The following is a 27,550-nucleotide window of genomic DNA, read 5'->3' on the forward strand; positions in this document are numbered from 1 at the left end:
AGTTTGTGTGTCCTCAGCTATTGACAGCTCTGTAATTATTTCAAATAGGCTCAGAGAAGCTAACTTGCTCAAACTCTTACAGGACATCTTTAGCAAGGAAGAAAATGAAAAAAGCTTCTCACATCTCTTGGTACGAGAACTCATTATTTCCAAAATTGATTTCCAGAAAACATTACATTTTCTGGCCCATGCACCCCAGAAAGCTTTTACCACTCTTAATGCAACTTACCAGGTACATTTTCCTGCCAGACTTCAGCCCACAGATTAGAATCCTCTTTCTCTCCTTTCTCTTCATCAGGAACCTCGTGCATACCAAGAAAAGCCAATGGCAACACCTGTTTGGCATGGTTCTTCACTACATCCGGGCTGTAGCGTCCCATCGCATGTACAGTTAAAGCACAGCCTGTCCTGTACACTGGCTCTGAAGGAGCAAAACAATCACATTACAGCTGTGAGGTAGGTTTTTTGCTTGGACAGCTTTTGGTCTGCCTCTTGGGAAACAGAGGAATGCCATAATATGATGGTGTATGGGAATTACCCAGCTGGTGAAGGTGTTACGGTTTTATCTGGGATGAGTTATTTTTTTCCTAGCTGTTTGTATGATGCTGTATTTTGGATTTTTGATGAAAATAGTGGTGATAACACACCAATTATTTTAGAAAGCAGCAGCTGAATTCCTCATTTTGCTTTGCTGTGTGCACAGTTTTTGCATTACCTAGTAAACTGTTTTTATCTCAACCCATTGGTTCTCACACTTTTATCTTTCTAATTCTCACCCCCATCCCACCTGGGGAGAGTGAGCGAGCAGCTGGGTGGTGCTTAGCTGCCCGACAGGATTAAACCACAACAGCAGGCAAGTATCACAGTACAGAAATCTTTCTTTACCAGCTTCTGCCAGCATCAAGAACCCTTTTATGCACTATATTCTGTGATGGAATATCCAAGAAGCAACATACCTTCCTTTTCCATGTACCAACTGCTGAGTTTGTGCAGCAGCTTCTCAGTGCTACTGTCACGCGAAGTCTGTAACAGAGAAAAGACTCAGACCACTCAAACACTTGAAAAAAACACAAACCAAACCAAACAAACCAGCACACAAACAAACAAGATTATAAAAACATCTCAAACCTCTACTTACCCGGACTAGATGGCCCATAGCAAAGGCAAAAGACTTCTGTACCACGCTGTTGCGATCAGTCAGGCCACTAAGTAATGCACTCATAAGTTTGCCTGTTGGAAGAAAATAAAATAAAAAAAATAAAAATAATTCCTGTATTAAAAAAATCAATGCTGAATAGGAAAGAAATGACACCTACAGAGCAGCAACAAAAACAAACAAACAAAAAAAAATTTGGCACTAGAAACAAACCCTACCTGAATAAGGTGTTAGGTCTTGGGGACACTGTGTGGTTAACGAGACAATTACACTGGCACAGCCTCCCTGGAAGATTGCAAGAGGTAATATTAAAAAAGGTAATATTAAAAAAAAAAAAAAAGGTAATATTAAAAAAAAAATACCCTCTGGTTATTACTGTTAATACTTGCTGTGGTGCTGTATAATATGACCTAGGCTCACTAAGCCTCTGCTCCATCAACTGGGAGCCAATGTCAGAAACAGAAACAGTTTGTAGCAAATAAATGACAAGAACTGAATTAGGAAGAAAGTTACCAGGACCCACACTTAGGATGGATGGGCCTGGAAGATTTACAGGTATCAAAGACGACATTTTGCACTCAGTTGTCACAGAATACAACAACCACGCAGTCCAGGGGAGGTTAATGCAGCACACATGCAGAAAATCAGAAGTAGTGTAGGAAGATTTCAGACTCAGATATAAAACAATTATGGTATGAACGAACCCAAGCTGTCACTTCAAAAGAAAAAGCCAGAAAACCCCACATATTTAAACTGACACTTCACTGTGCTCCCTTTTCCATTTCCAAACGATCTATTAAAACACAGGCATACCTTTGTGCCAAGGCCTACTCCACTTTTGATCAGCTCACAGAGACGAGGAACCAGCTCACCCAGGATGGACACATCCAAGTACTGCAAGCTCTAGAGAAAGGCAAGGGACCAAATAAATAAATAAATTAATTAATAAGTGTGACAGACCTCAGCTGATTTGCTTCTACAGAGGCCTGCCACAGTTCTCCACACTGGTCTTTTGCTGAACTGTGCAAGTTTGATGCATGGAGAGAAAAGGGCACCACGACATATCTTATACCACATGCATATTATCTCGTCCCCGTTCTGTGGTGAGGTGACCCTGCTGAAATCACCAGTTGCTAGAATCCATGAATTCCTGCACACCAGTTGCTTAGAAAGCTTTAACTAATGCACTAGCAAGAATTCCTCTTGCGGAGGGAAAGAAGAGATGAAAAGCAGTGCCTATTTTGGGACAAAACCCAACATTCTTCTGATTCGTTTTGGGTTGCTCACAAACCAGAACATCTTCACGCTACTCCAGGGAAACCATGGAGCACAACTGTCTCCACTCCTGGCTGGTAGGGGGAGAGGCATGGCCAGGAGGAGGGACAGCAGCAGCTGCTCCAGCCTGCAGGGTGCCAGTGAGTACAGTTTTTCCCCATACACTTTACACACTATAAATAGAGAGCACTCCACATGACACCAAAACACAGCTCCCTCTGTGCTGGAGCCAGCAGCTCCAAATGCTGTTAGGTACAGGAGAGCTTGTGAGGAGCAAACTGTGACCAAAGGATGATACAAGTCAGTATGTAACAGAGAAGGTGGACAGACATTCACATGCAGATACTAAAAATGAAGCCAGAATTCCCTAAAGCTCCCAGTTTGATTCCTACTTTTCTCCTACAACATACCTTAAGCTGGAACCCTTCTGAATCAAGTACTTACCATGTTAATAGTTTCCATCATGGGAGATGACTTGACAGCACTAAGCCTGGCACTATCCATTGCAGTCTAAAGAAATAAGAGGGGGGAAAAAAAAGAAAACATCAATTCAACCCAAAAACAGAGGAAAAGCCAGTATCAACAGTAACTCTACCTAACAAACAGAAACCAAAATCTATTTCAGATGCATCCAGGCAAGAAATAGTAACATTTTCAGCCTGTGAATGCTCCTCTTTCAGAGGCAGAGGCAGCTGGATGTTCTAGATGGAGTACAGGAGCTACACAATACACTTCTGACATGATGAAATAAAGACAGAAAAGAAAAAAAAACAAACAAAAAAACAAGAAAAAGACCTACTGTGACCTATTCTTTACTCCCTTCTTGTTGGCAAAGGCCAGAGTTTGCTTCCTTTTCCACCCCACAATGAAATTTGCTCAATTTGCTCTGGAACAATAGGGTTTAATTTACTTTCCCATAACTGCTAATTAATATGGTTCTTTGAGAGAGATTGAAGCACACAGCACTGACAACACCCAGCTCTTGCCCATATTGCTGTGGCATACCTTCTAATTTATGTCAGAAGAAGTAGTAGCCTTGCAGTTAACCCCATGAGAAAAATACCACCAATGTTTGGCAGTACAGGTGCATTCCAGATAGCTATCACTGACTTTCTTTTTGCCTGTTTCACTCTTGTGCATGGAGCTGAAGTGACATATAGTGACACAGCTCTTACTAAGGTTCTTAACTTTCTGAAATATGTGGAAGTCTAGTGAATGACATAAAAAGTTCCCACACTTCCATCTCCCCCTCCAAAAAAATATGTCCATCCATATTCCAGTGAGTACATTTATTTTAGTAACTCTTTAGCTATTCCACTTCATCTCTCAACCAAATCTTCTATTTTTCTGTTCACCAACAAAACAAATGAAGCTTGTATCTTCCAAATTTTTGCTCTGTTGATACTTACTTTCTCCTGATCTGTTGCACAAAGACTCAAATAATTGAGGACCTGAGGCTCCAGCACACTCAAGGACTCCAGCAGGGCAGGGATAAGTTTTGGTGCATGAGGTTTCAGCATAGATCCAGCACTTTTACTGATCTTCACAAGAGTGTTAATGCTGGAAAAAGATCAAAGGGAAGGTCAACACAGCAACATAAAGACTTAATTGAAAAATCTCTTGTCCACTCTCATTCAGTACCAACAAAAAGGTCATTCCAAGTCTCAGGTATGCCAGTATAAATCTACCTGCAAACAGTATTCTGTATATTGTTCTGATTAGGCAGGACCAGACCCTAGCTATAAGCCTCCAACTGAGGCTATGCTTTGCACAGAGATTGCTTAGATTGGCCAGGGTATCATAAAGGGAACTGGCAAACAGACAGTACTACAGACAGATGCAGGAAGAAGTAACATGTCGTCATGTTTCAAAGAAAGCTCTGGGCAAAGTCAGCCCAGAGAAATCAATCATCTCTGCCCAAGAAAAACAAATTGCAAAGATTTGTTCAAATCCCATTTGTCAGTATTAGACTGACCAGATTTCTCTGGCTGCATTGTGTCAGAGGGTTTTTAACACTTCAAAAAGGATGAAAAATTTAAGCAATATTCACTACAATCTGTTTGGAGCTTTCTAACCTTCCTGGGTAATTATGTCCAATAAAAGAAAATTGTTTCTGGGAAGATCAACTACACTCCAGGTCTGAATTTTTCTGTTTTTCTGTGCATAAAGTAAATGAAAGAATAAATTAGGTTACAAAGTGACAAGCATGTGAATTCCCTACATTTCAAGAGACACTGAACCATTAAACAGCATAAAATATTGAACAACGTGACCAAATGCAGTCACCTTGGTCACTTGTTTAAATAGGAGGTCCCCAAAAGATACATGCAGTTCCCAGTTTGAATTCAGTGAGAGAAGGGTTCAGTATGAAGGCTGATTTGGGGAGAAATTTGTGACTTCAAATACAAAACATTCTGCAATTCAGGTGAATAAGCTGGGTCTCTGTGCCCTCACCCCCAGCGAACGTATGTGATGCAAAACTAACCTGAGAGATCGGACTTCAGCAACTGTGCTTACTATTCCTTTGTCTAGGAGGCAAGGAAGCAATACAGCTACTGTCTTCTGACCCGCAGCTCCTTTAGAGGGATCACACATTTTCACACAAACCTGGGAACGGATGAGAATTGGTGTTGCAAGCGCACAAAAACCTCCTGCTTATATTTCATTAAAACACCATTTTGGTCAGACAGAAGAAGCCAACTGCAACTACAACTGCTTACAAACAAGCCCAGGCTCTATTACACGTTCATTCTTCTCTCCAGGAAGCACTTAAGATCCTAAGCCACGTTTCTAAAGAAGTTCCGGCTACAGTCACTTTCCAGAAAAGGCAAATTCATAGCTAACAGCCAAGATCCATGTGTGGATGAAGAGATGAACCAAAAGACCTCTCAGCCCAGGGACAGCCTGTCTCAGTTACACGGATTCAACTGTCCCACAAGGCAGAGCACTAAGTCCCAGATCAGAACAGATTCTGGGATGGTAACAAAAACGTGTTGGGACCGGGTCACCATGCTTTTGCCATGGCAATTTCATGCTGCATGCATTGTGAAAGTTATGATTTCAAACGTGGCTCTTATGATCTGTTCCCATTTCCACGGATCTGACCTTTTAGAGGAGTATCAAACAAAACACTAAGTGATGTTAAGTGTTACACCCAAGGTATCTTGTGTCAGCAAGAGCACCAAACAGTAAAGTTCAGACTGGGTTACTTTATTTCATGCCAGATTCCATTGGGCTTGGTCAGCTACAACCTGCTGCAGTTACAAAACATTTCCTTAAATCTCATCCCCAAGTGGGAAAAAAAAAAAAAGGTAAAGAAAAAAAATCAGTATCTCCCTCCTGTGGCTGTTCAGAACTTAACACTGTGTTAACCTCAAGCACCACAACTCCACCAATGTTAATGGAAGTACAGAAGTGTATGTGGCCAAAATTATTAAGATTGCCTTTCAGGTGGCTGTTCTGTTCATCATTGTATCAGATACTAGACATTTTTTCAAGATAACAGACTATAGCAAAAAGGACACTCCTGGAGAGATGAAAATTAATGATTATCTTAAATCAAAAAAAGAAAAACATGTCCATGAGCAAACAACAAGATTAGATTTTTACCTTGCTTAAAGTTTTTAGGGCTAGTTCTGCTGCCTTTCGCACAGATTCCTAAAAAGCAAAACAATAACATTTTTACTATTTTTAAAACTTCTATATAATGACTCATATTCATTGATAAGTGTTATCACTAACACCGTCAAGGCTATATTAATTGCTGATAATTTTCAAATAAATTTGTCTAGGGCTATAGAAAGATGGACTAAAAGCAAACAGTAAAATCAGCATGACTCTGATAGCACCAGACACCATTACCAAGTAGACTCTAAGTTTACCTGCATTGATGAATTAACGAATTAACAAGTTTTGAGCAATATACTCCTGGGTAATGAAACACAATCACCTACATGGAGTTGGACTCAATGATCCTTATGGGTCCCTTCCAATTTGGGATATTCTGTGATTCTATACCCTGATAAATTCCCTGAATGCTCTCAGAAGAATTATGGCCAGTCACAAGCAGACTTTCCCAAGCTACTTCCAAGTAAAATTCAGGAATTAGTGTGTCCCATGGACCCTTCACGAAAAGCAGCTTGCAGGCTGCTCTTTTTTTGGAGGCTAACATTATTAGCATAAAAGCAGAACATTCTGTGCCAGTTGGTTTGAATGCCCATGAACATTTCTGAACACACTGAATTTACTAGTATGAAAGCAGTTTCCTGGTAGATGGCACAGTCTGGGAAACAGCCCAGCCCTGCTTCAGCAGGAAAACCTGGATCCAGAGAAAATATGGCACAAACCTGGAAGAACATGAGGACTCTGACTTCATATCTGTAAGGCCTTTAATTTAAGCACACAAGCAGTCCAAAATAAACTTTTCTATACTTAAGAATTAAGCATATATTTAGGAATTCTTTTATATCCAGGAAAAGTGCTGAACCTTCAAGAATAATCACAGCAGGAATAAAAACTAACCCTTAAAAACAAGAGTAAAAATACACAGCGAATTTACAAGAGCATGGAAATTTTAATTGTAAAGGGCCTGAACTTGTAGTAGTGTGCTTAACACAGAAATCCCATTAGCTTCAACTCAATCTCTCAAAGAATCACTTTTTAAACACCTCAGAGTCTGATCACTGTACTTTTCGTGAAAGATTCCTGTTCAGACATCAGTTCCATTACCTTAATGTCATCTTGCACTCTAAATAGGATTTCCCAGATCTCTGGAAGCTTGTCTATAATGTCATCCAAAGGCCTTCCTCTTAATAAGTCATTCAGTGCTAGACAGCTGCAAACAAGGAATTTCATTTCGATCACACGGTATATTTATTTGATATGGATATAACTAAATAAGTAAGTGGCTTAATGAAAAAATAAAGAACTGTTTGACTTTCCTCATTTTCTCAAAACCCTTAATCTACTTTGTTGCAAGAAAATGTCTCTTAACAGAAGGAAAAAAAAACATTCAGCTGGACAGGTGAAATCTGAAACAGGTGACAGCATGCAAGAAAGGCTGCTGTGGTGAAAACTGCTATTACAAACATTCCAATTGGGATATCATTTCTTATTTCTTTTATCCCAGTACAGGATAAGGAAAAAAAAACAAAAACAAACTACAATGGTCTTATGTCTGTAACTGAAATTAAAAAGGAAGTTTTCAGTACAGCATAACCACAAACCAATGTAAGCAACAGTTTATTAAAAATGCCATACCAAATGGCACCCTCCTGCCAAGCACATATATAGCCAGAATGTCAGTATTTTCTAACATAATGCAATACTTCAGGCCCAAGGATAGCCAGTAACTTTGTGACCAGAAAGCTTCTCTCCTTTGGAGAACATTTTTTAGTATCATGTCAAGATGAATCCAATACAAATTTTCAGGCTCTATGAACCAAATAGCTTTAAGACTGTATCACTTCAAGTGCAGACTCCAAGGTTTGAGTCTATCCTGTTGAAAAGACATCTTCCTCTCCACTGACTTCTTTTGGTTAACAGGTTTATGGTGAAGATGAGAGTTCAAAATAAAATCTGTTACTTTTCCTAGCAATACCTGGATTCCCTGATTCTCCAGAGACTGCTGGTTAGGTTACTGATCAAATCCTCAAGAATTTCCTTCATGTACTTATCAACCTACAATTAAAAAGAAAAGAGCATACATGAAAAAAACAAGGCGCGTGCATCTATCCTGCCCTCTGAAAACAAGATCCTTTTGGACAATAAAACCTGCTTTTAGCCACAGCAGATAAACTAATGCTCGCCAGAGCTGACTCTGCAAGCTTATTTTGACTTTGCTTTAGAAGTGCCTTTCTCTGCACTGCTTCAGGGCTTAGCACTGTGACAGTCCTTTACCAACAGAACTGTTTAGATGCAGCACCAAACACGTATTTACAGGAGAAGCAGTTGCCCTTTGTTGAAGGATCAGAATTCACAAAGATCAGCCTTGCTGGGAAAAAGGATTTGCAAACCCAGTTTCAGGCCTTTTGGATATATAGTATGGGCACATCGTGAAAGTCACTTATTCCTGAGACTTGCCAAAGCAGAATTACCCTCAAACTGATGGAACATCGTCGTCAAATGAGTTTCATCCTGTTTCAGAATTGAGGAACCATATCTAGATGCTGTTGCTTTAGAAATGCATCTTCAGCTACAAGGACTTCTGAAAAGTTTCTCATAAGCAATATCAAAGCCATATCACAGAGAGGAAAGACCGCACTTTAAGTGTCAAGTCAGTCAAACTTTAAGATTGGCCACACAAAGTCTGCAATATCCTTTCACACATAAGAGGCAGCTACAAAAGCTCTGTGCATTTTCCACCTCATCCACAGATTTAACAAACTCTTTCTTGAGAACAACATCTCACCTCTTCCTGCACAGCCTTTCACAAGATACAGCTTTGCCAAGAGGATCTTTGAGATGCTCCAGGGTTAGCAGCAACCCACCGCTCTATATTTTACAGCTCACTTACCATTGACTTGTCAGTGACCAAGGCATTCCAAATGCTGGTCATTGCCTGTCGAATGCCCAGGTTGGGGTCAAACTGGTAGCGGTAGAGCCGGGGAAGAAGCTGGGGCAAAAATGGAGCCAGCTGCTCTCCAGCCTTGGCAGCTATCACATTGAAACCAAAAGCTGCTCCCTAAAAAGGTAACAAAAGAATATTTGATGAAGGAAAGCCCAGAGAGAAGCTACTCAGTACAGGCAGTGCAGTGACTACCTCCAGTGACTTCATCTATGCTTCCTGACTTGCTATGTCAAAAGCTGCCACCCAAAACCTCGCTGAAGGGATTTCAAAGGATTTACTGTTTGGGTCACAGTCTAGGAAAGTCAAATTCCCAGTTATGACCAAGGACCAAGATGTTGTAGACAGTGTAAGGAAAACAGAGGCATCATCTGGCAAGGTCCTGCACAGCTTGGCATGGATGGAGCACAGACTTCCAGATGTCCCATTCAACTTAAATGACTGCAATTTCCTCAAATGCCAGAGCTCAACCTCAAGTAGCTGATTAGATTTTCTTTGACTTATCCTGACTGGTGAAATTCCACAAGGATGATGAATCTAGCTATGTTCCTGTGCCTCCTGGAATCCCAGGACAGAGAGAGAGCTAATGTTGGAGCTTGTTTTTTTTTGCACTAAGTCACCAGAGACTTGAAACCTCAGGTAAGGAGCACAAAAAGAGCGTGGGAGGTGCACTATAGATGATGCCTACTTATTATTATTATTATTATTTTGCTCCAAGGGACAAAACAAGTTCTTCCATGTGTATGTAAAACCAGTGAAGCAGTTGCCAAGTTAGGGCTTGGTAAAGTTTATTTTGCTATGCTTTTTTTTTTCCAGGAAATGTATCCATCAGTCTTCTGACTTTTCTAAGGGTCCCAGTAGCTTTAAAATACAAAGGTTTTAGCACTAGGTAAGTTAAAAAAAAAAAAAAAAAGGACACTACTTTGGCAACAGTGGTTAAACCAGTGCATTTTCAACCTGGTTTCTAGCATCTTGTTGCTGAATACTTTTTTTCTGTGATTTGTTATGTAACAAGGCTCATTATCTCTGGCAGGTGAAAACTCATCCAGTTTTGAAAATGTTATCTCACTGCCTGAACACATCAAGACCTGGTCCCTAAATGCTCTCAAAAATGAAAGGAAAGGATCACAGCTGATTCAGAGTGGAATGCAAGATGATATAAACTATAAACCATGTGATACCAACGTTTTGTTGTAAGAAGTAATCCTAAATTTGCTTCTCTGGCTGCCGAATTTGCATTGAACCTGACACTAAAGCACCAACACGTGGCTTCCACATGGATCATATAACCGAGCTAGAGAAATGCAGTTACTGTTTCCAGAGCTCACAGAGGGAATGAAAGTGGTATGAAAACAGTAAATTACCTTCCGAGAATTCCACATGGCATGATGGTTGGCCAGATTCATGAATTTGTATACCAGGTCTGGCTGATTGAGATCACTAGCCAGCGAACAAAGCTCCTTGTAGGTAGAAAGACCTTGACTTTGGAAAGCAGAAAGGAAATCAGTTATTTTTAGGGGAATTACTACGTTTAGCTACAGATACACCACAACAGACAAATCAGAGCCGAAAGCACAGAGCGAAGTGAACTCCCTATCAGCATTACATTACAGTAGTTACAGTAACTTAAAGAACAAGAAGGAATGAAAAACACAGGAAGCAGATTTACAGGCTGTATTGGGTCTGGTGAATACCATTCCAGCACTGATTGCATGTCTTTCACTATGACTGTCATTAAACTTACCCATCCGGGGTTTTGCTCAGGCCACCCTGAAACACCACCGTTTCTCCTGTCATCTCATGTTTGGCTCTGGTGGAAAAGAGGTCCAGTGTTAACTTCACCAAATTCTATCGGACTGCATGCTACAGAACAAGTGAATTTGTTTTGCTCTATTACTCAGTACTTTCCCAATTCTAGTCCCACAAGCAAACAACAACAACAACAACAACAGCACAGGGTACAGATGCACAAAGGTAAACACACTACAGGTAATCTGACTAACCTGTGGCACATGTAATGTTAATGAGAAGCTTCAGAACATTAGGATTTCGCTGTGTAGTCAGGAGCTAAGAGTCAAATATACTGAATGATGGCTTTTTATTTCAGACCAGACACAACCCACACCCTGAAGAGCACATGACTACTTGAGAATGAAAAAAATCCACTTTCCATTCATCTTCCTGTTCACCACCACTGGATCCCTCAAAATACAAGACTGCATTTTTTGTCATTCACGGTGGCCACACTCACACCAGGTTAGGCAGGATTAGGCTGTTGAAGAGCATTTCTAGCACTAATTCAACATGATTGTCAGCAAGGAGTCCTGTAGGACTGTCAGTTTTTGCACTAGAGCACAGAAGTGACCGTGAATAATCCTCCTCAACAAAAAGTGCACTTCAGACACAGCCAAGTCTCTGTTTCTGCAACATTTACATTGTTCAGACTTGCTGCAGGAGGTCATTGTCCTTTGCAATTACACAACACAGCAAGTAGGAAATCTAACCAAACGCAAACTGATTTGAACTGCCTGAATCAGGACTGAATCATTATTTGGAAGCTTTGCTAAATTCAGAATGGAACAAAACTGGAACAACTTCACTCAAAATAAACTCTAAGCTGAACTAAGAAATGTCCTGGTTTGACTCCCCTGCAGTAGGAGGATAACGGCTTCCCCTTGGCCACAAAGCATCTCTCCACCCAAAAGAAAGGCACATTTTTGTTCCCATCAGACACACAGCTCACAGTACTCTCTCACTTTGCACACTGTACCTTTTCCCAGTCATAAGGGTATCAACAAGTGTGGTGACTAGCTCTTGCTGGTCCTGTTCACTTCCTAGTTCATATATCAGCCCAAGACCTTTTGAAGCAACATCTTGACTAAGCTCTGCAAGAGATTTTACAAAGTAAAATTAAAGGTAAGCATGTCATTAGTAATAAACAAATTTCAATAACCAGATCCAACCAAAATCACAATTAAGGAACAGAAACTCTGTGCTGTAGATCACAGCTCTCCATTTCACAGCAGAGCTAGTCTGGCACGACACAAATTTTGGATTCTGAAGCAGCAGTTAATTCCAAAGGCAAACCCCCCAGTAAACTGACATCTTCTTGTTAATATTGCCACTAGTGGTTTTGAAATAGCTGAGAGCATTCTAAGAGCTGCCAGTATTCTTACATGCTGCTGGCCCCTGCCCTCAAGTTCAGCAAAGGTAATAGCAACACTTTCTTCTTTAACTTCAGTGAGGTCTGGTTAGGCCACTGGATGCCATCCTTCCCACTAGCTGCCATGGGTGGACATACAAGCCAAAATAATGTTAGTTTGAAGAGGTCTCAGAGTTGCTGTCCATGCAGAACTCTGTGATACTTATTTTTCTGCTCAGAGCATGGCAGACCAAACAGTTTCTGTTATTACAGTCTGCAGGAGAAAATGCAGAAGATTTGTGCTTCATTAGCAAAGCACAGAAGAAAACTATGTTTATTTTTGTATGTGACACCTAGGAAAGATCACAAAATCACTTGTACTACTTCAGAAATGTATGTTTCTAGAGTCATCATTTAATTTTGGCTGACAAAGAGGGTGTAGGTGACTTTCTACCTGTTAAAGATTCCCTCCATCTGTTAAGACCCCACTACAACATAAAAAACTGTTGTGATAGTACTTACCATCGCTATCTGACAGAATTGAAACAAATGCACTTTGGATATCCTTGAGATGAGACTGAAAGATGAGAAAGAAGGACATTATTTTTATTTTAGGTTTAGTATCCTTTCTCTGAAAAGGAAGCCCCTAACAGGTAAACAGAGGTTACCGTATCAGTAGAGTTGTCTATCTGAGCTACAACTGTGACAAAAACTGCTGTCTTCTCAGACTGGTAAGCAACAGCCTGATTGACATCCACAGAACATAACAGTAATTTGACCAGAACTTTTTTTTTTTTAATAGTTATCATGTCATTAGTAAACCACATACTTTATTTTCCTTGTTTAATGCACAGCAGTAGCATGTCATAAGTCTGACTTGCAGCCAGACAGGACTGTCCCCTGTGCAAGGGACAGCCTTCCTTCACCCCCAAACTAGAGGATTTTGCCACCTCCCACAAGATTTCACTGTTAGGTGAGTATAATACATGGCAAGGTTTTAAAAGTAGCAGCTTAAATTAGCAAAGCATCTCGTCTTCCAAAGCTCTTTATCAATTGCCTGCAGAGCACAAAGTGGTAACCTGGTCTCATCACAGCCTATAGTATCTCTGTGTGAAGAGAGGATATTTCTGTTGGGAATGCTTTAAGTCTTTCTTTGCATAGGATCTTTCACATTTTGGGACTGCCATAACAGACAAACCCACTAAATACAAGATTTTCAAAGTACACCACAAATATTAAGTATATTAAGTGTATAACTTCTGCTAGGTAACAAAGTTGTGGTGAACTCTGTGAAACAAACAAGCCCAGGAATTCCATCTAGGTTTCCAATTTCTTCCCCTTGCATACCTCCTTTTAATATTTTCCGAAGAGAAATCCTAAAAACTCTAGAGACACCCACGTATTCTTTCTAATGGAAGATGCGCTGGCACTTTATCTTATGTAAGATATTTGCACCATGCTCACTTTGACCTGAGAACAAGTCAGATGCTTGCAAAGGTCCACACAGCCTCGTTCAGCTGCCAGCTAGTATGCTCCCGTACTAACAAAAGACAAGCCTTGACTTAAAAAGACCTCAGTAATGACTGGAGCAGCACTGGGAAGGAAGAGGCAATGGAAGTGAAGGGGACGGAAAGGACAGAAAGGAGGCGAGCAGCAAAAATACGGACAAGGAGCAAGTGCTAGGAAAAGGGCATAGTCCTTACCTTAATTGCTTTGTGCGTGCTCAGCTTCTTCACCATTGATAGAAGCCAGATGCAAGCTGCTTGCCTAACATGTGGGTTGGGGCTGATAATGTGCTTGTTCAAAATTAGGTCTAGGACCCAGGGAACCACATCATTCACCTTCAAATCTAGCGGAGAAAAAGAAAGGTGGAGGGGAAGGAGGGAAATTTCAGAATCTGCCACCCTTGTTTTTAATTTCCATGTAACATGCAGCAGCAATGAAACACCTGTCAGCCTATGAGTACTTAGGTGACATTTTAATCTCTACTTATTCAGAAAAAAAACTTCAGTGTAGTCTCTGGGAAAGTATTTATTGTAAAAGAAACACGGAACAGAGTTATCCTAACCCTTCATGGAAGTGTTGCAGAGCCTGTGGCTGAGGAGATGTACCACTCATACTGCATATGATTCAGTGCACTACTTTTGCATGAGTGTGTGCATGCATGCATGTTATGGCTCCAAAATCCTGGAGCAAAGGCACAGTTTGGTTTCTACATACTCAGCTTTGTGTACACTTGAGATCTAAGACCACTCTCCCAACATTAATACCCTGTTTGCAGGTCTGAGGCTGATACGTACAGCTGTCTGTTTCAGAGCTAGCATTTTGTCAAGTTCTTATTTCAACTGACACCGAATCTCAGTCCTTAAACTGCTCCATCTACCGTATCTGCAACTTAATCCAAGCGCTGGTCCAAGTCGTTGGAAAAGAACTTGCAATTTAATCTTATAATCCTATTTTCCAATGCAGTCTTCAAAATGCTATTTTTAAAGATTTGTGTATGTTAAACCTGAAGCTAACTTAACATGGGAAACCGAAATAAAAAAAAATAAATGCAGTGTCAAGTAACAATTAATTAGATTTCATCAAGAAGCTATTTAAAAAGTATGTGAAATAAAGTCTTCCACCCTTTGTAGATGGGCAGAAATGACTTGTTTATAACAGCACCGCACAACACAGAACATTATGCAAAGTGCAGGGGAAAATGTCTCTTTACTTCTTACCATTACAAATGAAACATCACAGAGACAAAACCAGTGTTAGGCCAGAACTGTGAGATTTCATGTTTCTCAACCCAGCCCCCCGTGATTAGGAAGGCCTACCTGGAGGGGGTATATATTCCTCCTCTGTTACTGTCCATGCATCACGTGCAGCCACTGAGCTGGTTCCTACAGCAGCACTGGTAATAGCTTCACCAACAGTGAACTGCAGTTCTATTTGTTTAGCCTGAAAAACACAACAGAGCCTCACTGACTACCAATTAAACAAACACCAAAAAAAAATTGTGGCATTTGTTCTACAAAACCACAGCCTTTTCCCCAACTTCAATTCTCAGCACCAATTTACAATAAGACCACACTTTTGTTGAATTTCTAAGACCAGCTGGTGACTCAGACACCTTGAAGCTGATGTAAACTGTGCCAGTGTAGAAGTCTCCAAAACAAATGGTAAGAGCTAAAATTATCACACCTGGATTTCCACACTTAATTTTTACTACATGCCTCCTGTAAAGCACTTGACAGTCGCTACACAAGCTTAAATCAGTGAACAGAAAATTGGAGACATAGGTTTGAAATAACACTATGTTAGAACAAGATCATCAGACATTAACAAAAATTACTGTGACTCTAAGAGAGGAACAAATTTGTCTTTCACATGAAAAACAGCCGTTATTTTGCTTTGCTTTGTCCTCTTTCCACTATTTTCCTAAGATCTCAGGAACAGAATGTGCAGAACTCTGCCAATTTTTTGTCACTATTTATGATGAATCTTTTGCTCTAAGAACTTTTTTCCAAACCTGCTGTGTACCTTCTAGATTGCTTGCCTTACTCTCTGGAAGTCCAAAATGCTCATGCATTTGGACAAATAGGTCCTTAGCAGTCTAAGATTTTTTTTTTTTCTGAAGCACACATTTTATAAAGGAAGTTGTAATGTCTACAAGCAGTTCCAGGAGATAAACACAGCACTCAAAACCATAATTTGGTAGATGTGTACACAATGTTCTTACTATTCTTGCTTGTTTGATCACATCAGACGGGAGCACTCAGCAAAGCCAGCCTGTTTCATACTCAATAGATGCTTCTACAGCTCCTACGTGAGCACGACCAAGGAAGGAAGACAAAAACAAGCTATAAAGAGCACACTTCCTATTTAATTTTGCTGTCTGGCACATTGCAGAATGTATAGCAGCTCTGCAGTACTGTGAAAAAATACACTGCACTAAAAACCATGTGGATTAGACTGACAAAAGATCTTATTATAAAGAAAGTTGCTAATTCAAGGGAATAACAGCAGCTGACATACTTCTGATGAAAAGGAACATGAAAGGAACTTTTAGGGTGTTTTTGAAGGCCAAAATACAGACCTACGGCTTCATTGCTACAAGCACTGAATATTTTATGCATATTGGTAGTCCTCATCTCAGAGACTAGGGCAGAAACCTCAACTGCAAGTTTTTAAACTGTGGCATAGAACATTTTATAATTTTACAATCCCCAAACCCACCTCTGCTCCCTATTTCAAACCAGCTTCCAAACAGTAAGGGACAGTATTATGAGAAGACAGCTGCCTTTGGAAACCTTGCACCAGAGTATACTGAAAGCATTCAAATGGAAAAACTCATTGCAGTATAAAGAATAATACATTGCTAGTCCCTCACCTCCACAGAATCCATTAAACCTTGCAGCAGTAATTTCTGGTGAGGAAAATCTTCATCTCCCACAGGAAAGTAACCTAATGTTTGTATTGCTCGTTCCTTCATCTTAAATACAAACAAAACAGGAATAACAATCACATTATTTTCCTGTAAGTCCAGAAGATAGCCTTTCCTTCTCCTTCTCATCGTCTTTCTGAAGCTTCACTTAAGGTCTCTCTTAATAGACTTGCAAGAGACTTACTAGGTCAATTGCTCCTCTCTTCCAAAACACAGCTTTTCCATACGATACAACCAAAACAAATCTCATGTTACCTTTGAGTATTATTCTCCAGAAGATATTTTAATTTTTCTAGAATTAAAATCACCCCCTTTCACAATTCTCACCCCATTAGCTCCTACTTACAAATATGGAAAGCACATTCAGTCAACTGCTAGGCAGTGATGGATTTTCTGAAAACCCTTACTCTAAGTCTGACTCACTAAAGCCAACACTTGGTCTAACAAGGTTCAGTAGGCACTTCTTTAAAATTCAAGGCTGAGTTTGGCATTAACATAAACCCAAGGATGGAGCATTCCAGAAATGAACAAGAATCATAACATTGCAAAATCTTACCTTATTTGTTTCCTTGCTGGAAGGGATTCGGGCCAATAAGCTTTCAACAAGCTGCAGCTTTGTAAACCCTGTGCCTTCACTGGGGATTGGCAAGGGGCCATTCCTGCCAATCTCCCCAAGAGCCGTGCAGGCAGCCACCACAAGGAAGGGAGAGGTGCTGTCCAGAAAAGAACCTACATGAAAAAGTAAACAGGATGGCTTTGATCTTGTTCTATTATTTAGCAGTGGGCAGCCAGGCACTTATATTTTACTCAGGCAAGGTGTTTATCTCCTCTACAGCTGGTAGGAAGCATTATGCAAGAACTTATCAAAGTGAGAGGAGAAATCGGGAGGAGCCTAGGCAGTGGCACTGCTCCTAATTGTGCTATGTTGGTCAATGAGCAAAGAGTCCACCTATTTCTTGCTGAAAAGGGTTATGCTCATACATCTCATCATACGGTAAATTCACAGGCTGTAAATTTTGGAACACAAAATGAACTCAAGGTAATAGCATGAGCTGAATATCTTAGAAAAATCCTCAGCCTGGGGTGGCTGAAAAACAACTGTTACGTGCAGCAAAGTCTTAGGTGGGAAGTTACCTATTGTCTCTGTCGTCAACTTTATGAGCTCTTCTTGCTCCGGCATGACTGCAGTGTTTGGTTGTTCTATGTCATGTAGCTCCATTGCTCTGACTTTCCGTTTGGCCAAGTACCTTCCTACTGTAAATCCCAAAGCCAACAAGGATCCATGTTGGACCTCCGGACTCTACAGACAACAACAATGCAGAAAATCTCATTTTCAAAGCAAGTAACACTTTGCACACAGCACTAATTTAAAAACGCATATGGACAAGCCAGCTGGGGAGCACCCTGAAGAATGTGGAGTTCTAACATACAGCACAACAACAGGGTGCTTAATACTGCTCATGTTCTCTGCTGGAGTCCTTTAGGACAAATTAACAGAACTCAGAAGAGATTTAGGAGGACAGATTCAGAATTTATCACCGGAACTCACATTCCTAAACCCTTGGTGGTTAGGCCAAAAAAAAACAAAAAAAAAACAAAACAGTAACAACTCATGATTTTTAAGTACAGACTTAGCAAGGTGAATTTAGATAATGCTATACTCTCTACTTGAAAACAAGACATGCAAAGATTATGAACACAAAATGTATTTTTTTTTTTGGTAATAAAGGGGAATTACTTTAGATTTGCATTGCTGACACAGACAGTATACTTGGCCTACTAATATTGATGACAGCACCCCTACACAGTCTGGTAGGCAACAAAACTGTGATAACTAATTATTACATTTAAATGTCAAGCACATTAATTTTTCCAGTTCTGATTTGGTGCTGAGACTATCTAATGGCAGTGTCTTCTCCCACAGGTGAATTCTTATAAAAGGATATATATATATATATATTTTTTTTTTTTTCAGAAATAAGCTGTGAGACTTAATTGCTACCTTAATTAACAAAAAGAGGGGAAAAAAAAAGGAGAGGTGAGGGCTTAACTCTGCAGCCAGGACAGGATCCTCAAAACCCAGCTTTTAGTCCCCTGGGGGGCTGAAAGCTGCCAAGCCTCACACAGTCAAGGACACTGAGCAGGGCAAGCCCTGCAGCAGTGGGATGCCCTCAGGTGATGTGACGCCACAGGGCGCTACAGCTTAGCTAGGGGAGGGACATACGTAACAAAATAGGCATTTTCTTAGTTCTGTGGGTGCCTTTAACCACCCACAAATACAGAATCAGGAATGTGGTGGATATAAGTAGTATAATCTATTACCTTTCAAAAATACAACGAATATCTGGGGGGCTAAAACTGGTGAATACATTGACTGCACTGGCTTTGCTTACAAGTAGTGTCTTCAAGAAACCCTCTTACTAACACGAACAGCAGCTTCAGGGATTAATTTATTTAAAGATCCGTTCCACTCACCTACATCAAAAATCCCTTCCAACCACCCAACTAGAAACCAACCAGTTAATTTTACACTCAGATTAAGGCTAATACATCATGGAAACACTGAGAGAGGTTCAGATTTCCCACCAGCTACATGACACTAAAAAGCCCAGCAGGAAGCAGACAAAGGAAGGTAGTTACATGATTGTCTTTTGTCATCTTGATCAGCTGCTCCACAGAGGCCCTAAGCTCATTTCCAGACATTGTAGACAGCACTACAGAATAAAACAGGGCAGCAAGCTCACGCATTTCTTCTTTGTTCGTGTTCATCAGGCTCTGTGGGAGTTGTTAATAAGAAACAATAACTTCTCAAACAGTCTGTTCATACAGAGGTCCAAACTTACAGCCACAATCATCATGCAGCAGCACAAATAGTATTTCATTCTTTAAACTGAGAGTACTATCACCTAGTAAGAACCAAAGCATTAAATTGAGCAAAGCATTCATTACATGCTTAACTTTTAGCAGGAAGATTACCACTAGCCACAGGAGGGCTAATCACCAGCTCTCAGTTAAACATGTTGACAGAACGCTTTGCTGAATTTTGTTTTCAAAGAAAAGCTTCCACATTTCACATCTACGTGGAGCTTAGAAACCCTATGGAACTACGAAGACACCATTTTTTCCCAAGCTACCATAAGCTTCCATTTCCTTTCTATTAATCAAAGGGAAAAAAAAAAAAGCCTGTAGAGGTTAAACCACTTAAATGCAATGACAACCAAAAAGAAAAAACAAATGTCCAGGAAATCACAGCCCTCAGTACAAATCTACCCATTTCATATTGGAGATGTTTTATTATTTAAATTGCCAGAAAGTTGAATTTTGGAAGCCTCAGGCCATTTGTTAAGATATAATCTTACCTCTTCCATTAACTTGAGGTATAATGCAACAAACTCACGTCCAGAATTCATACACTAAGCTTTAAATTACTTGGGTTATCAGAAATAATACAAAAATGAGCCAAGTGAAAAACCAAGATAGGGGACCTGTCAAGCTCTTGAAATACAATTCTAATTTCAACTCTAAACTTGTATCAGATCATGTTACTGACTTCTAACAAGCCCTTGGAACCATTCCTTCCACTTGGCAAAGTGAAATCACACAAAAGATGATTTATAACTGGAAACTAGGTAGTATCAATTACCATCCCTAGAAGCTTGCTAATGGATATCAGACCAAAGAAAATGAAGGGTTTCCTGCAAATGAGGAGCGATACTGGAAAATATATTTTTTTAATTTTTATTTTTTGGTTTTGGTTTGTTTTTAAGTCTTAAGCTCTTCTCTGAAGCTCATGCTTGCACTTGAAAAGAGACGCATTAAATTGCAGGTATCAGCAGGAGAAATTATTATAATACATTCTATTTTGTATTTTTTTTTTTAGGTTGACCAAGTATTTTTTGCTGACAGATTCCCCAAACAGAAGCAAAGGCAATCTGTAAGAGTGTAGTAAAGCCTGATTAAATTGAATCATTAAAAGAAAGGTTCCAAAGAAACTTTCCAAGAACAGAGTCTAAACAAAGGTGAATTCCCTTTGGTTTATTGCCCACCAGGCTCCTGTTGATCAGCTTTTTGTATGGGGCTAATAAAAAAGAACAAAAAAATTCCTTAAGAAGCACTCTAATACAATCAGGAACCTAATTCATCTCATTTTCTGAGAGGACTGTCACAGCTTCCAACTGGAATATACCTATTTATAATCCATTTCTTCAAAAATTTCCTTTTTTTTTTTTCCCAGTTTTCTTTTGCTGTTTTAACAGATCTTCCAGTCAAGACAAAAACTGACTATTCCAAGAGGATTAATGACGTAGATTACCTGGAACACACACATAGGTCGATGAACAAAATCACTAACATCAAAGAAGCAAAAAAATACTTCTTTCTACCCTGTTCCATGTAACACCTCATCAGGTGTTGACTGTACATAGAAACATCAGATTTTGAAGTAAGTGCATACTTTACATCATAGGAAAATGCCAAATTTTGCTCATGCTAAGCCTCCTCTACCCCCAACCCCAAAACATAACGGAGAGAGGGAAAAGAAAAAAAAAAGTTAAGAAAGACGTTTTCAACATACCTTTATCCAATCCATTTTGTCTACAAATCTGGTGGCTAGCTTTTCTGGATACACTGAAACAACTTCCAGAAGACAATACATGACTGGCAAACCTGAACAGTTATTAAAAAAACAGGTTATTAAGAATAGCAGTATTTAAAACCATCAAACAATCAGTAATAAAAAGAAATAAGAAATACCAGCCATTTCAATGTATCCATATGCAATTTGCCAGGGATACCAAATAATACATAAAAGTAGGTTATTCTGTTTCTTTGAGATACTAGGTAAACTCACAGCAGCAAGCATTTGGGTAACAATTTTTTCTAAAGGTTTTCAAGCACTTCAAGACTACGCTTATCACAGGTATGTGGTTATGAGAACAACAAAGACAACATTCACTGTTGAGGAAACCGCTGTAGACAATGGCTTCACAATTTTAACAAACTATGTCAACTGATGCTGCAACTTTACTGTCCCACTTCCTCTAACCTATGCAGCAGCATAGAAGAGAACAAGTTTACGCTGAAGACTATACGGTCCATGTTGCAACTGTGTGATTGCTGAAGCCAAGTTCAAAGTACTGGGGGTGTGGCAACTCATTTCTAATAAATGACTTCGTAAAGATGCCGCTCCACACAGTTTCTTACCTCCAACACCAGCTAACAGCTGCTGAAGAAGGCCAATATATATCTGTACAGGGTTGGTTTCTACACTTTTTGAAGAAGAGGAGGAAGAGAAAGATATGTGGTTGCCAGACATGAGGTTTCTAATGTAACGCCCAATGGCTGGGGCATGATCTTGCATATCTGCCAAGCTCTGTGAGGTTGGTACCACGCCTGCACTGTGAGCAAGACACATCCGCAGGTAAAGAACAATCTAAGAAGAGAAGAGAAAAACATAGGATTCTTGTGAATATAACAGCACTTGGGAAACCATAGAGGAGAAAAAAATACAACATATTCCTTGCTCTTTTTAACATAATCAAAACAAGACAGTTCCTTCTTCAATCAACTCAAGACAGAAAAGTCAGCAGCAACAAAGTGCAAGAAAATTTAGGATCAGTTCCTGCAATATGCTTGTGTAAGCAGACAATCCTACAGTGCCTGAATCACATTCAAAAGATTAAATCTTAAACACCGTTTTGGTTTATCATAAGCTGATGCAATCTGCTTGCAGGCTGTTCAGCCTGTACTCTATACCAATCTGGCATGCATCCAATGCAACTCAATGCATTACCAACACAGATCTTGCATCACATCTGAATTTCTGTCTCCAGCTCAATGAAGCCAGGGCATCTGCCATGAAAAGAACAGCCTCAAGGAGCATAATTGGGCTTATGTAGAAGATTGTCAGTTCCTTCCTTTAAGAAGGTATTACATTAGGTCTGCTTCAGAAAGCAGTGGAGCAGCCCTACTAGTATCACCCCTCCTAAACCTTTGTGCAAATTCTCTTCAGACCTCTTTTTAAGGACAGAGGAATAACGTGAGGAGAGTTAATCCCAGTATCTGTTTATACAAGGAATTCTGGAATGTGCTGTGACTTACCATAACCTTTAGCTTCTTACATTGTCCTTTAAATAAATAATGGTAAACACATCGAAGGAAGAGAATACAGACAATTACCTCTCCAAATGTGGCAGGATTGAAAGGCAAGGCTGCAGTCCCAGTCATATATTTAGCTGGAGTTTTCATTCGGTGAGAGGCCTAAACAACAGAGTATATTAAGAGCAGGACGTTCAGATCCATGAACAGCAGAGATGTTGGAAAGGTCAGTGAAATTTTGCTGTGTTTATCCTCCACTTAGCAACTGAAAATGTACAGCAGAATAAAAAAGGCACAGTGCATTTGATAAGGAGTCCTAAAGCATATTTTGGGTCCGTCAGCTTGTTCTCTCTCTCTGAAATCAGAAAGTGGAAATTCTGAATTCATGAGAGAGAGCTGCAGGGCAGGCTGGTGGAGGGACAACATTCTTCCCCTCGCCGAGGCAAAACAGAAAGTGTTTTAGAATTCAAAACCAAAATACCTCATAATTCCAAACTCAGAGGCTCCCAAACTGCCGGGCAGCCAGGAGCCGTGAAGACTGCAGCTCTAACTGGGGAGGCTTCAGAGAAACTAGGCTTCCCCAGTACTGGGAAGTGAGCACCTTGTGCTGCACCAACCAGGACCAGGAGGTCTTTAAGACCCTGCTACCTGCTTAGTAGAAGGCTGGTGCAGCGAGCAAGCAACTCATTTCCATGAAAACGTTAGCTTTGACAAGGAAGAATATTCCAGCAGAAAAACACCCAAAACCAGAAGGTTTCCAGCAGTATCTACTACCAATGCTCCAGAAAGGCATGTCAGTATTTTCTAGTCAATATGCACTTCGATGGAAGGGCTGGATTCAGTAAGGAAGCTTTGCACATGAGTTAGTCATATTTAAGTCAACAGATCCTCATCTCTTAATGTGCTCAGATCTTTTGTTGCACTGGAACCTCAGTGACATCCAGAGCCACCAGTGAAAGCATGGCTTAGTGAACCAGAAGATGACTTCCTTGAGGAGTGGGTTCCTTTCCACACTCAGCAGATCATGCCCTACTCCTTAAAATAAACTTTCTTGTAAAGGAAGAGAAGGATGGTAACTTATGCAGGAAAGCCATTTTGTGCGTTGGCCTGTTGTGCCAAGCTATGCATACTCACTGAGTGACATTAACAAAACTCTAATAAATTTAAAAACATTACCTACATAGTGACAGGCATTTATTAGTAGTAAAACTCAGCCTTGGTTTCTTAATTTTTTATGCCTATATGAACAACCAGTAGCATGGATAAAAACAAGTTTTTCCTAAAGCTTCACATACTTCAAACACCAGCAAAGTATAGCGTTTCACAAGAAATATCTCATCTGTAGGTGTTTTGCAGTCACAGATCTCTTGCAAAACCAGACAAACTCTGATATTATACTTCTTAGATTTGTAAAAAAAAAAAGACAACAAAACAGACAAATCAAAGGAAAAAGGAAGTGACACTTCACATCATCTTTATAGCTTGCAAGTCTGATATAGCTACTATACACAGAAGTGTGTAATGCAGACTAGATTTTTAACACCTCTCCAGGAAAACTCAGTGTAAATAGGATAAACTCTCTGGTATTGGTTTTGTTACATCATTCCACTAGACTCATGAAAGGTCATGAAAGGTTACTTACATGGCCATTATTTTTACTGATTGCAAAGATGAATAACCAAGCCTCTAAGGGAACAAACCAGACTTCTTCGTTTGTTCCAGTATCTTTCTTTCTCATCCCAGAACCCTTTTTCTATTTTATGCACAGTATTATTTTTCTCTGGCCTAACCAGAGGGTAACCTTCTTATCCCTGCCAAGATCATTTGTCAAACATACTGGATTGTCAGCCCTGAACACTGGCTTCCCTGTGTCACACATCTTCTGCACAAACAGCATCACTGCAAAATAATCCCTTTTTTAAAGGATAAACTCTAGTGATACATTCCACTTAACACTTGGATCTCTTGTGATTATTGCCAGCAGAAATTTAACTGTGAGTGCTAACCTTGGCAGTGTGGTTCTTGTGATATTGTGTGTGGTTTTCCCTCTGGTCTTAGCTAACTCTGCTCCTTAAAGGAGGTGAAAGAAATGGAGACTGGGATGGGAAGACCACCCTTACTACATACGTAAGCATCAGTGTTGTTATTTACTGGGACAGAAGCACTGTACCTTGTCTTGAATATAATGGACCATTTCAGGAAAGGAAGGCATCTGCTTCCCAGAACTCTCCTTTTCATTTTTACCAGGAAATGTTCTCAGCACCCGCTGTGCTTCTCCGTGTACCTCCTCCCGCCTTGAAGGAGAAAAGACAAGAAAGACATTATTTGCACAGAACAAATAGTCTCTAATGAGCAATGAGATCTTAGGAAACTGGGTAAGAGCGAACAGTTTTAAAATGAGAAGTGGTTTTCTGTAAGGAAGAAAAAAAGTCAAACATTTATTGGGACTTCCAATGATTTGTTTATTATACAGAGGCAGGAAGAAAAGGGTAGTGACGAGTGGCCCCCAAAAAGCAGTCTGGACCAGCCCATTTCTGCTCATTTTATATCCTGGTAGAGTTCACTACCACTTTCTGGTTTCCACATCCTTGTTTTCCAATTCACCTCATCACTTCCTATCTACAAGCTTCAGCTAACACCTACCAGGCTTATTGCTCCCTACCTACCTGAAGATCAACTCCTAAAACAATGCTGACACTGCTATGACAAAGCAGTCTGTCTGTTTAACCTTCCTTTGTTATACAACAGCTATGCACATAAAAAACTGAGCAATTAAATAAGTTGGAAAAAAAAAACTCACAAGTGGCAAGAACAGATAACTGTGAATGAAATGATTACTCAAATTTATTGAGTCACCTGCTTCTCAGCAGCAAACGGCAACTTTCACACAGGCACAGTCCTGACTCTTTACAAGCCAAGCTAAAAACAGACTGCAACAGTTTGCCAGGAGAAAAGAATTTCTAGCCACTGTAAAGGTGGCCAGATTCACTGCAGTGCATTTTACTTTGCAATTGATCATTAGCACAGAACTGCAGAATGGTTTGGGTTGGAAAGGACCTTAAAGCCCATCGAATTCCAACCCCCTGCCATGGGCAGGGACACCTCCCACTAGACCAGGTTGCTCAATACCCCATCCAGCCCAGCCTTAAACACCGCAGTTCAGTGGAAACTAGAAAAAGAATCCAAGCCAAAAGTGGTGTAAGACATAGTAACAGCTGTCCACAGGTCCACCAACATTGCTAATACGGAAGGGCCAACTTCCAAATTACTATACTTGATTTTCATTTATTTTTTAGCGATGTACATCTGTGTGCATCTATATGCACAAATACATATTCCATCCAAATATATATTGGATCTTGTAAATACATATTTGGGTTTATATGTATTTGGATGAAAATAATTTAAAGGGAAAAAAAACAAAACTTACGGGTCTCCTGCAGCTAACAGCAGTAAGTATCTGGAAGGGATATGATCTGGAGGAAATACTGTGCTAGCAAATTTCACAGCCACTTGACGTACTTGAACTTCAGGCTTAAAGAAAACAGACACAAACATACAGCTGAGTTTTACATGAACATTCTAGTAACCTTCACTCATCAGTCATCTGTTTTGTCCTTCTGTACCAGCATAACTCATAGAGTTTGTACATTTTGAGACACTGTTTTTGCTAACTCTTCAAAGGGCAGGAAATGGTGAAAAGAAAAGGTAGCTTCTCATATATACCCAACTGGAGAATTAAATGCTAAATTAAATACATGCACCATCTGGAGAATTAGAAATTGGAGTTATCACTAATTCTTACACATCTGAACTATCCCACTAAAGCAGCTTTGAAATTAAGAATGACACACATGAAACAAAACTGTGCTTAGGAGCAGCACAACCAGAAATATTAACTCAGGGAGGTCATTCTCTCTGGCGGCTTCAGTTAGTCTTAAAATGGTATTGCCTGGAGTCCTAGATCACTAGAGCACACAGGCAAGAGTCATCACCATGAAAATAGTCTCTTACACAGCTATTAGTGCAGCCACCAGAAATACAAGTACCTCTGCAGCAACCCTAAGTACCCATGCAAACATGTAGAACACAAAAGCCTCCCATTCTGAAAACTGAGGCCCAGACCTCTGGGGAATCCTGAACAAAAGTGAGATACTCAGTAAATCCTGGTTTCTTCTGGATTAGTGTCCCAAGGCTGAGCTCCTGGGCAGGCTCTCAGGTGCCTTATTTATTGTAGAAATCAAAAACCACTGGTATCGCTACTTCTCAGTTAGTTAGTGATCCTTTCTACCAAATTACTGCTTTCTTAAAGCACTTCAGATGGGGCTGTACCTGAAGTACCTACTTCTCAAGTTTCCTTAGGATAAGACTACGGGAGATACACGGCACAACTGTAGAAAATTTGTTTCTTTGTGAAATAAAACACAAACAAAAAAACTGCATTATCATCTTTTCTCCAGTCACTGCACCGTATTAAAAATATTTCATCTGAGTACACATCCTCTTCTCCCAGGTAATGTCTAACAGCAGTAGGAGAGAGATGTGGTCCAAAAGAATACAATAATAAGTGCCAAGGAAGAGAAGACTGAATAGCTCTTGGAATCATAGAATATCCCAAGTTGGAAGGGACCCATAAGGAACATTGAGTCCAACTCCTGGCACCACACAGGCTCCCCAAAAATTCATACCATATGACTAAGAGCATAGTCCATCTTCTTTTAAGATACCTAATTTTGATCTCAATGAAAATACCTTTATCAGATAAGAAGCTACAAGAGCTTCCATCAGAGTACGCTGTGCTCCTTCCAAGTTACTGTATGCTCCAACCATCATAGACAAAGCCTCCTGAATGGCAAGCCTTGTATCAGCATCTTCCTGTTGTAC

The 27,550-nt window shown here is 40.1% G+C and overlaps 1 protein-coding gene across 2 annotated transcripts in view; it reads right to left on the reverse strand.

Annotated features, from left to right (window-relative positions):
• The window catches only part of ECPAS (Ecm29 proteasome adaptor and scaffold), a 60,690-nt gene that overhangs the window by 8,201 nt on the left and 24,939 nt on the right, over positions 1-27,550 (reverse strand). For both annotated transcript variants that reach the window (XM_068666262.1, XM_068666261.1), the window contains exons 14-41: positions 27,419-27,541; positions 26,097-26,200; positions 24,837-24,960; positions 22,748-22,828; positions 21,773-22,001; positions 21,144-21,235; positions 19,211-19,345; positions 17,705-17,870; positions 17,127-17,299; positions 16,517-16,618; positions 14,961-15,084; positions 13,842-13,987; positions 12,661-12,715; positions 11,767-11,881; positions 10,741-10,806; positions 10,361-10,478; positions 8,946-9,113; positions 8,031-8,110; positions 7,160-7,265; positions 6,041-6,088; positions 4,917-5,038; positions 3,841-3,991; positions 2,876-2,941; positions 1,970-2,059; positions 1,375-1,441; positions 1,139-1,230; positions 957-1,023; positions 230-421 (exon numbers count right to left, since the gene is read on the reverse strand). In XM_068666262.1, the coding sequence (XP_068522363.1) occupies positions 230-421; positions 957-1,023; positions 1,139-1,230; positions 1,375-1,441; positions 1,970-2,059; positions 2,876-2,941; positions 3,841-3,991; positions 4,917-5,038; positions 6,041-6,088; positions 7,160-7,265; positions 8,031-8,110; positions 8,946-9,113; positions 10,361-10,478; positions 10,741-10,806; positions 11,767-11,881; positions 12,661-12,715; positions 13,842-13,987; positions 14,961-15,084; positions 16,517-16,618; positions 17,127-17,299; positions 17,705-17,870; positions 19,211-19,345; positions 21,144-21,235; positions 21,773-22,001; positions 22,748-22,828; positions 24,837-24,960; positions 26,097-26,200; positions 27,419-27,541 (3,202 nt within the window). The remainder of the gene's footprint in view (positions 1-229; positions 422-956; positions 1,024-1,138; positions 1,231-1,374; positions 1,442-1,969; positions 2,060-2,875; positions 2,942-3,840; positions 3,992-4,916; positions 5,039-6,040; positions 6,089-7,159; positions 7,266-8,030; positions 8,111-8,945; positions 9,114-10,360; positions 10,479-10,740; positions 10,807-11,766; positions 11,882-12,660; positions 12,716-13,841; positions 13,988-14,960; positions 15,085-16,516; positions 16,619-17,126; positions 17,300-17,704; positions 17,871-19,210; positions 19,346-21,143; positions 21,236-21,772; positions 22,002-22,747; positions 22,829-24,836; positions 24,961-26,096; positions 26,201-27,418; positions 27,542-27,550) is intronic.

The sequence above is a fragment of the Anas acuta genome, chromosome Z, assembly GCF_963932015.1.
Source record: "Anas acuta chromosome Z, bAnaAcu1.1, whole genome shotgun sequence".
Taxonomy (NCBI): domain Eukaryota; kingdom Metazoa; phylum Chordata; class Aves; order Anseriformes; family Anatidae; genus Anas; species Anas acuta.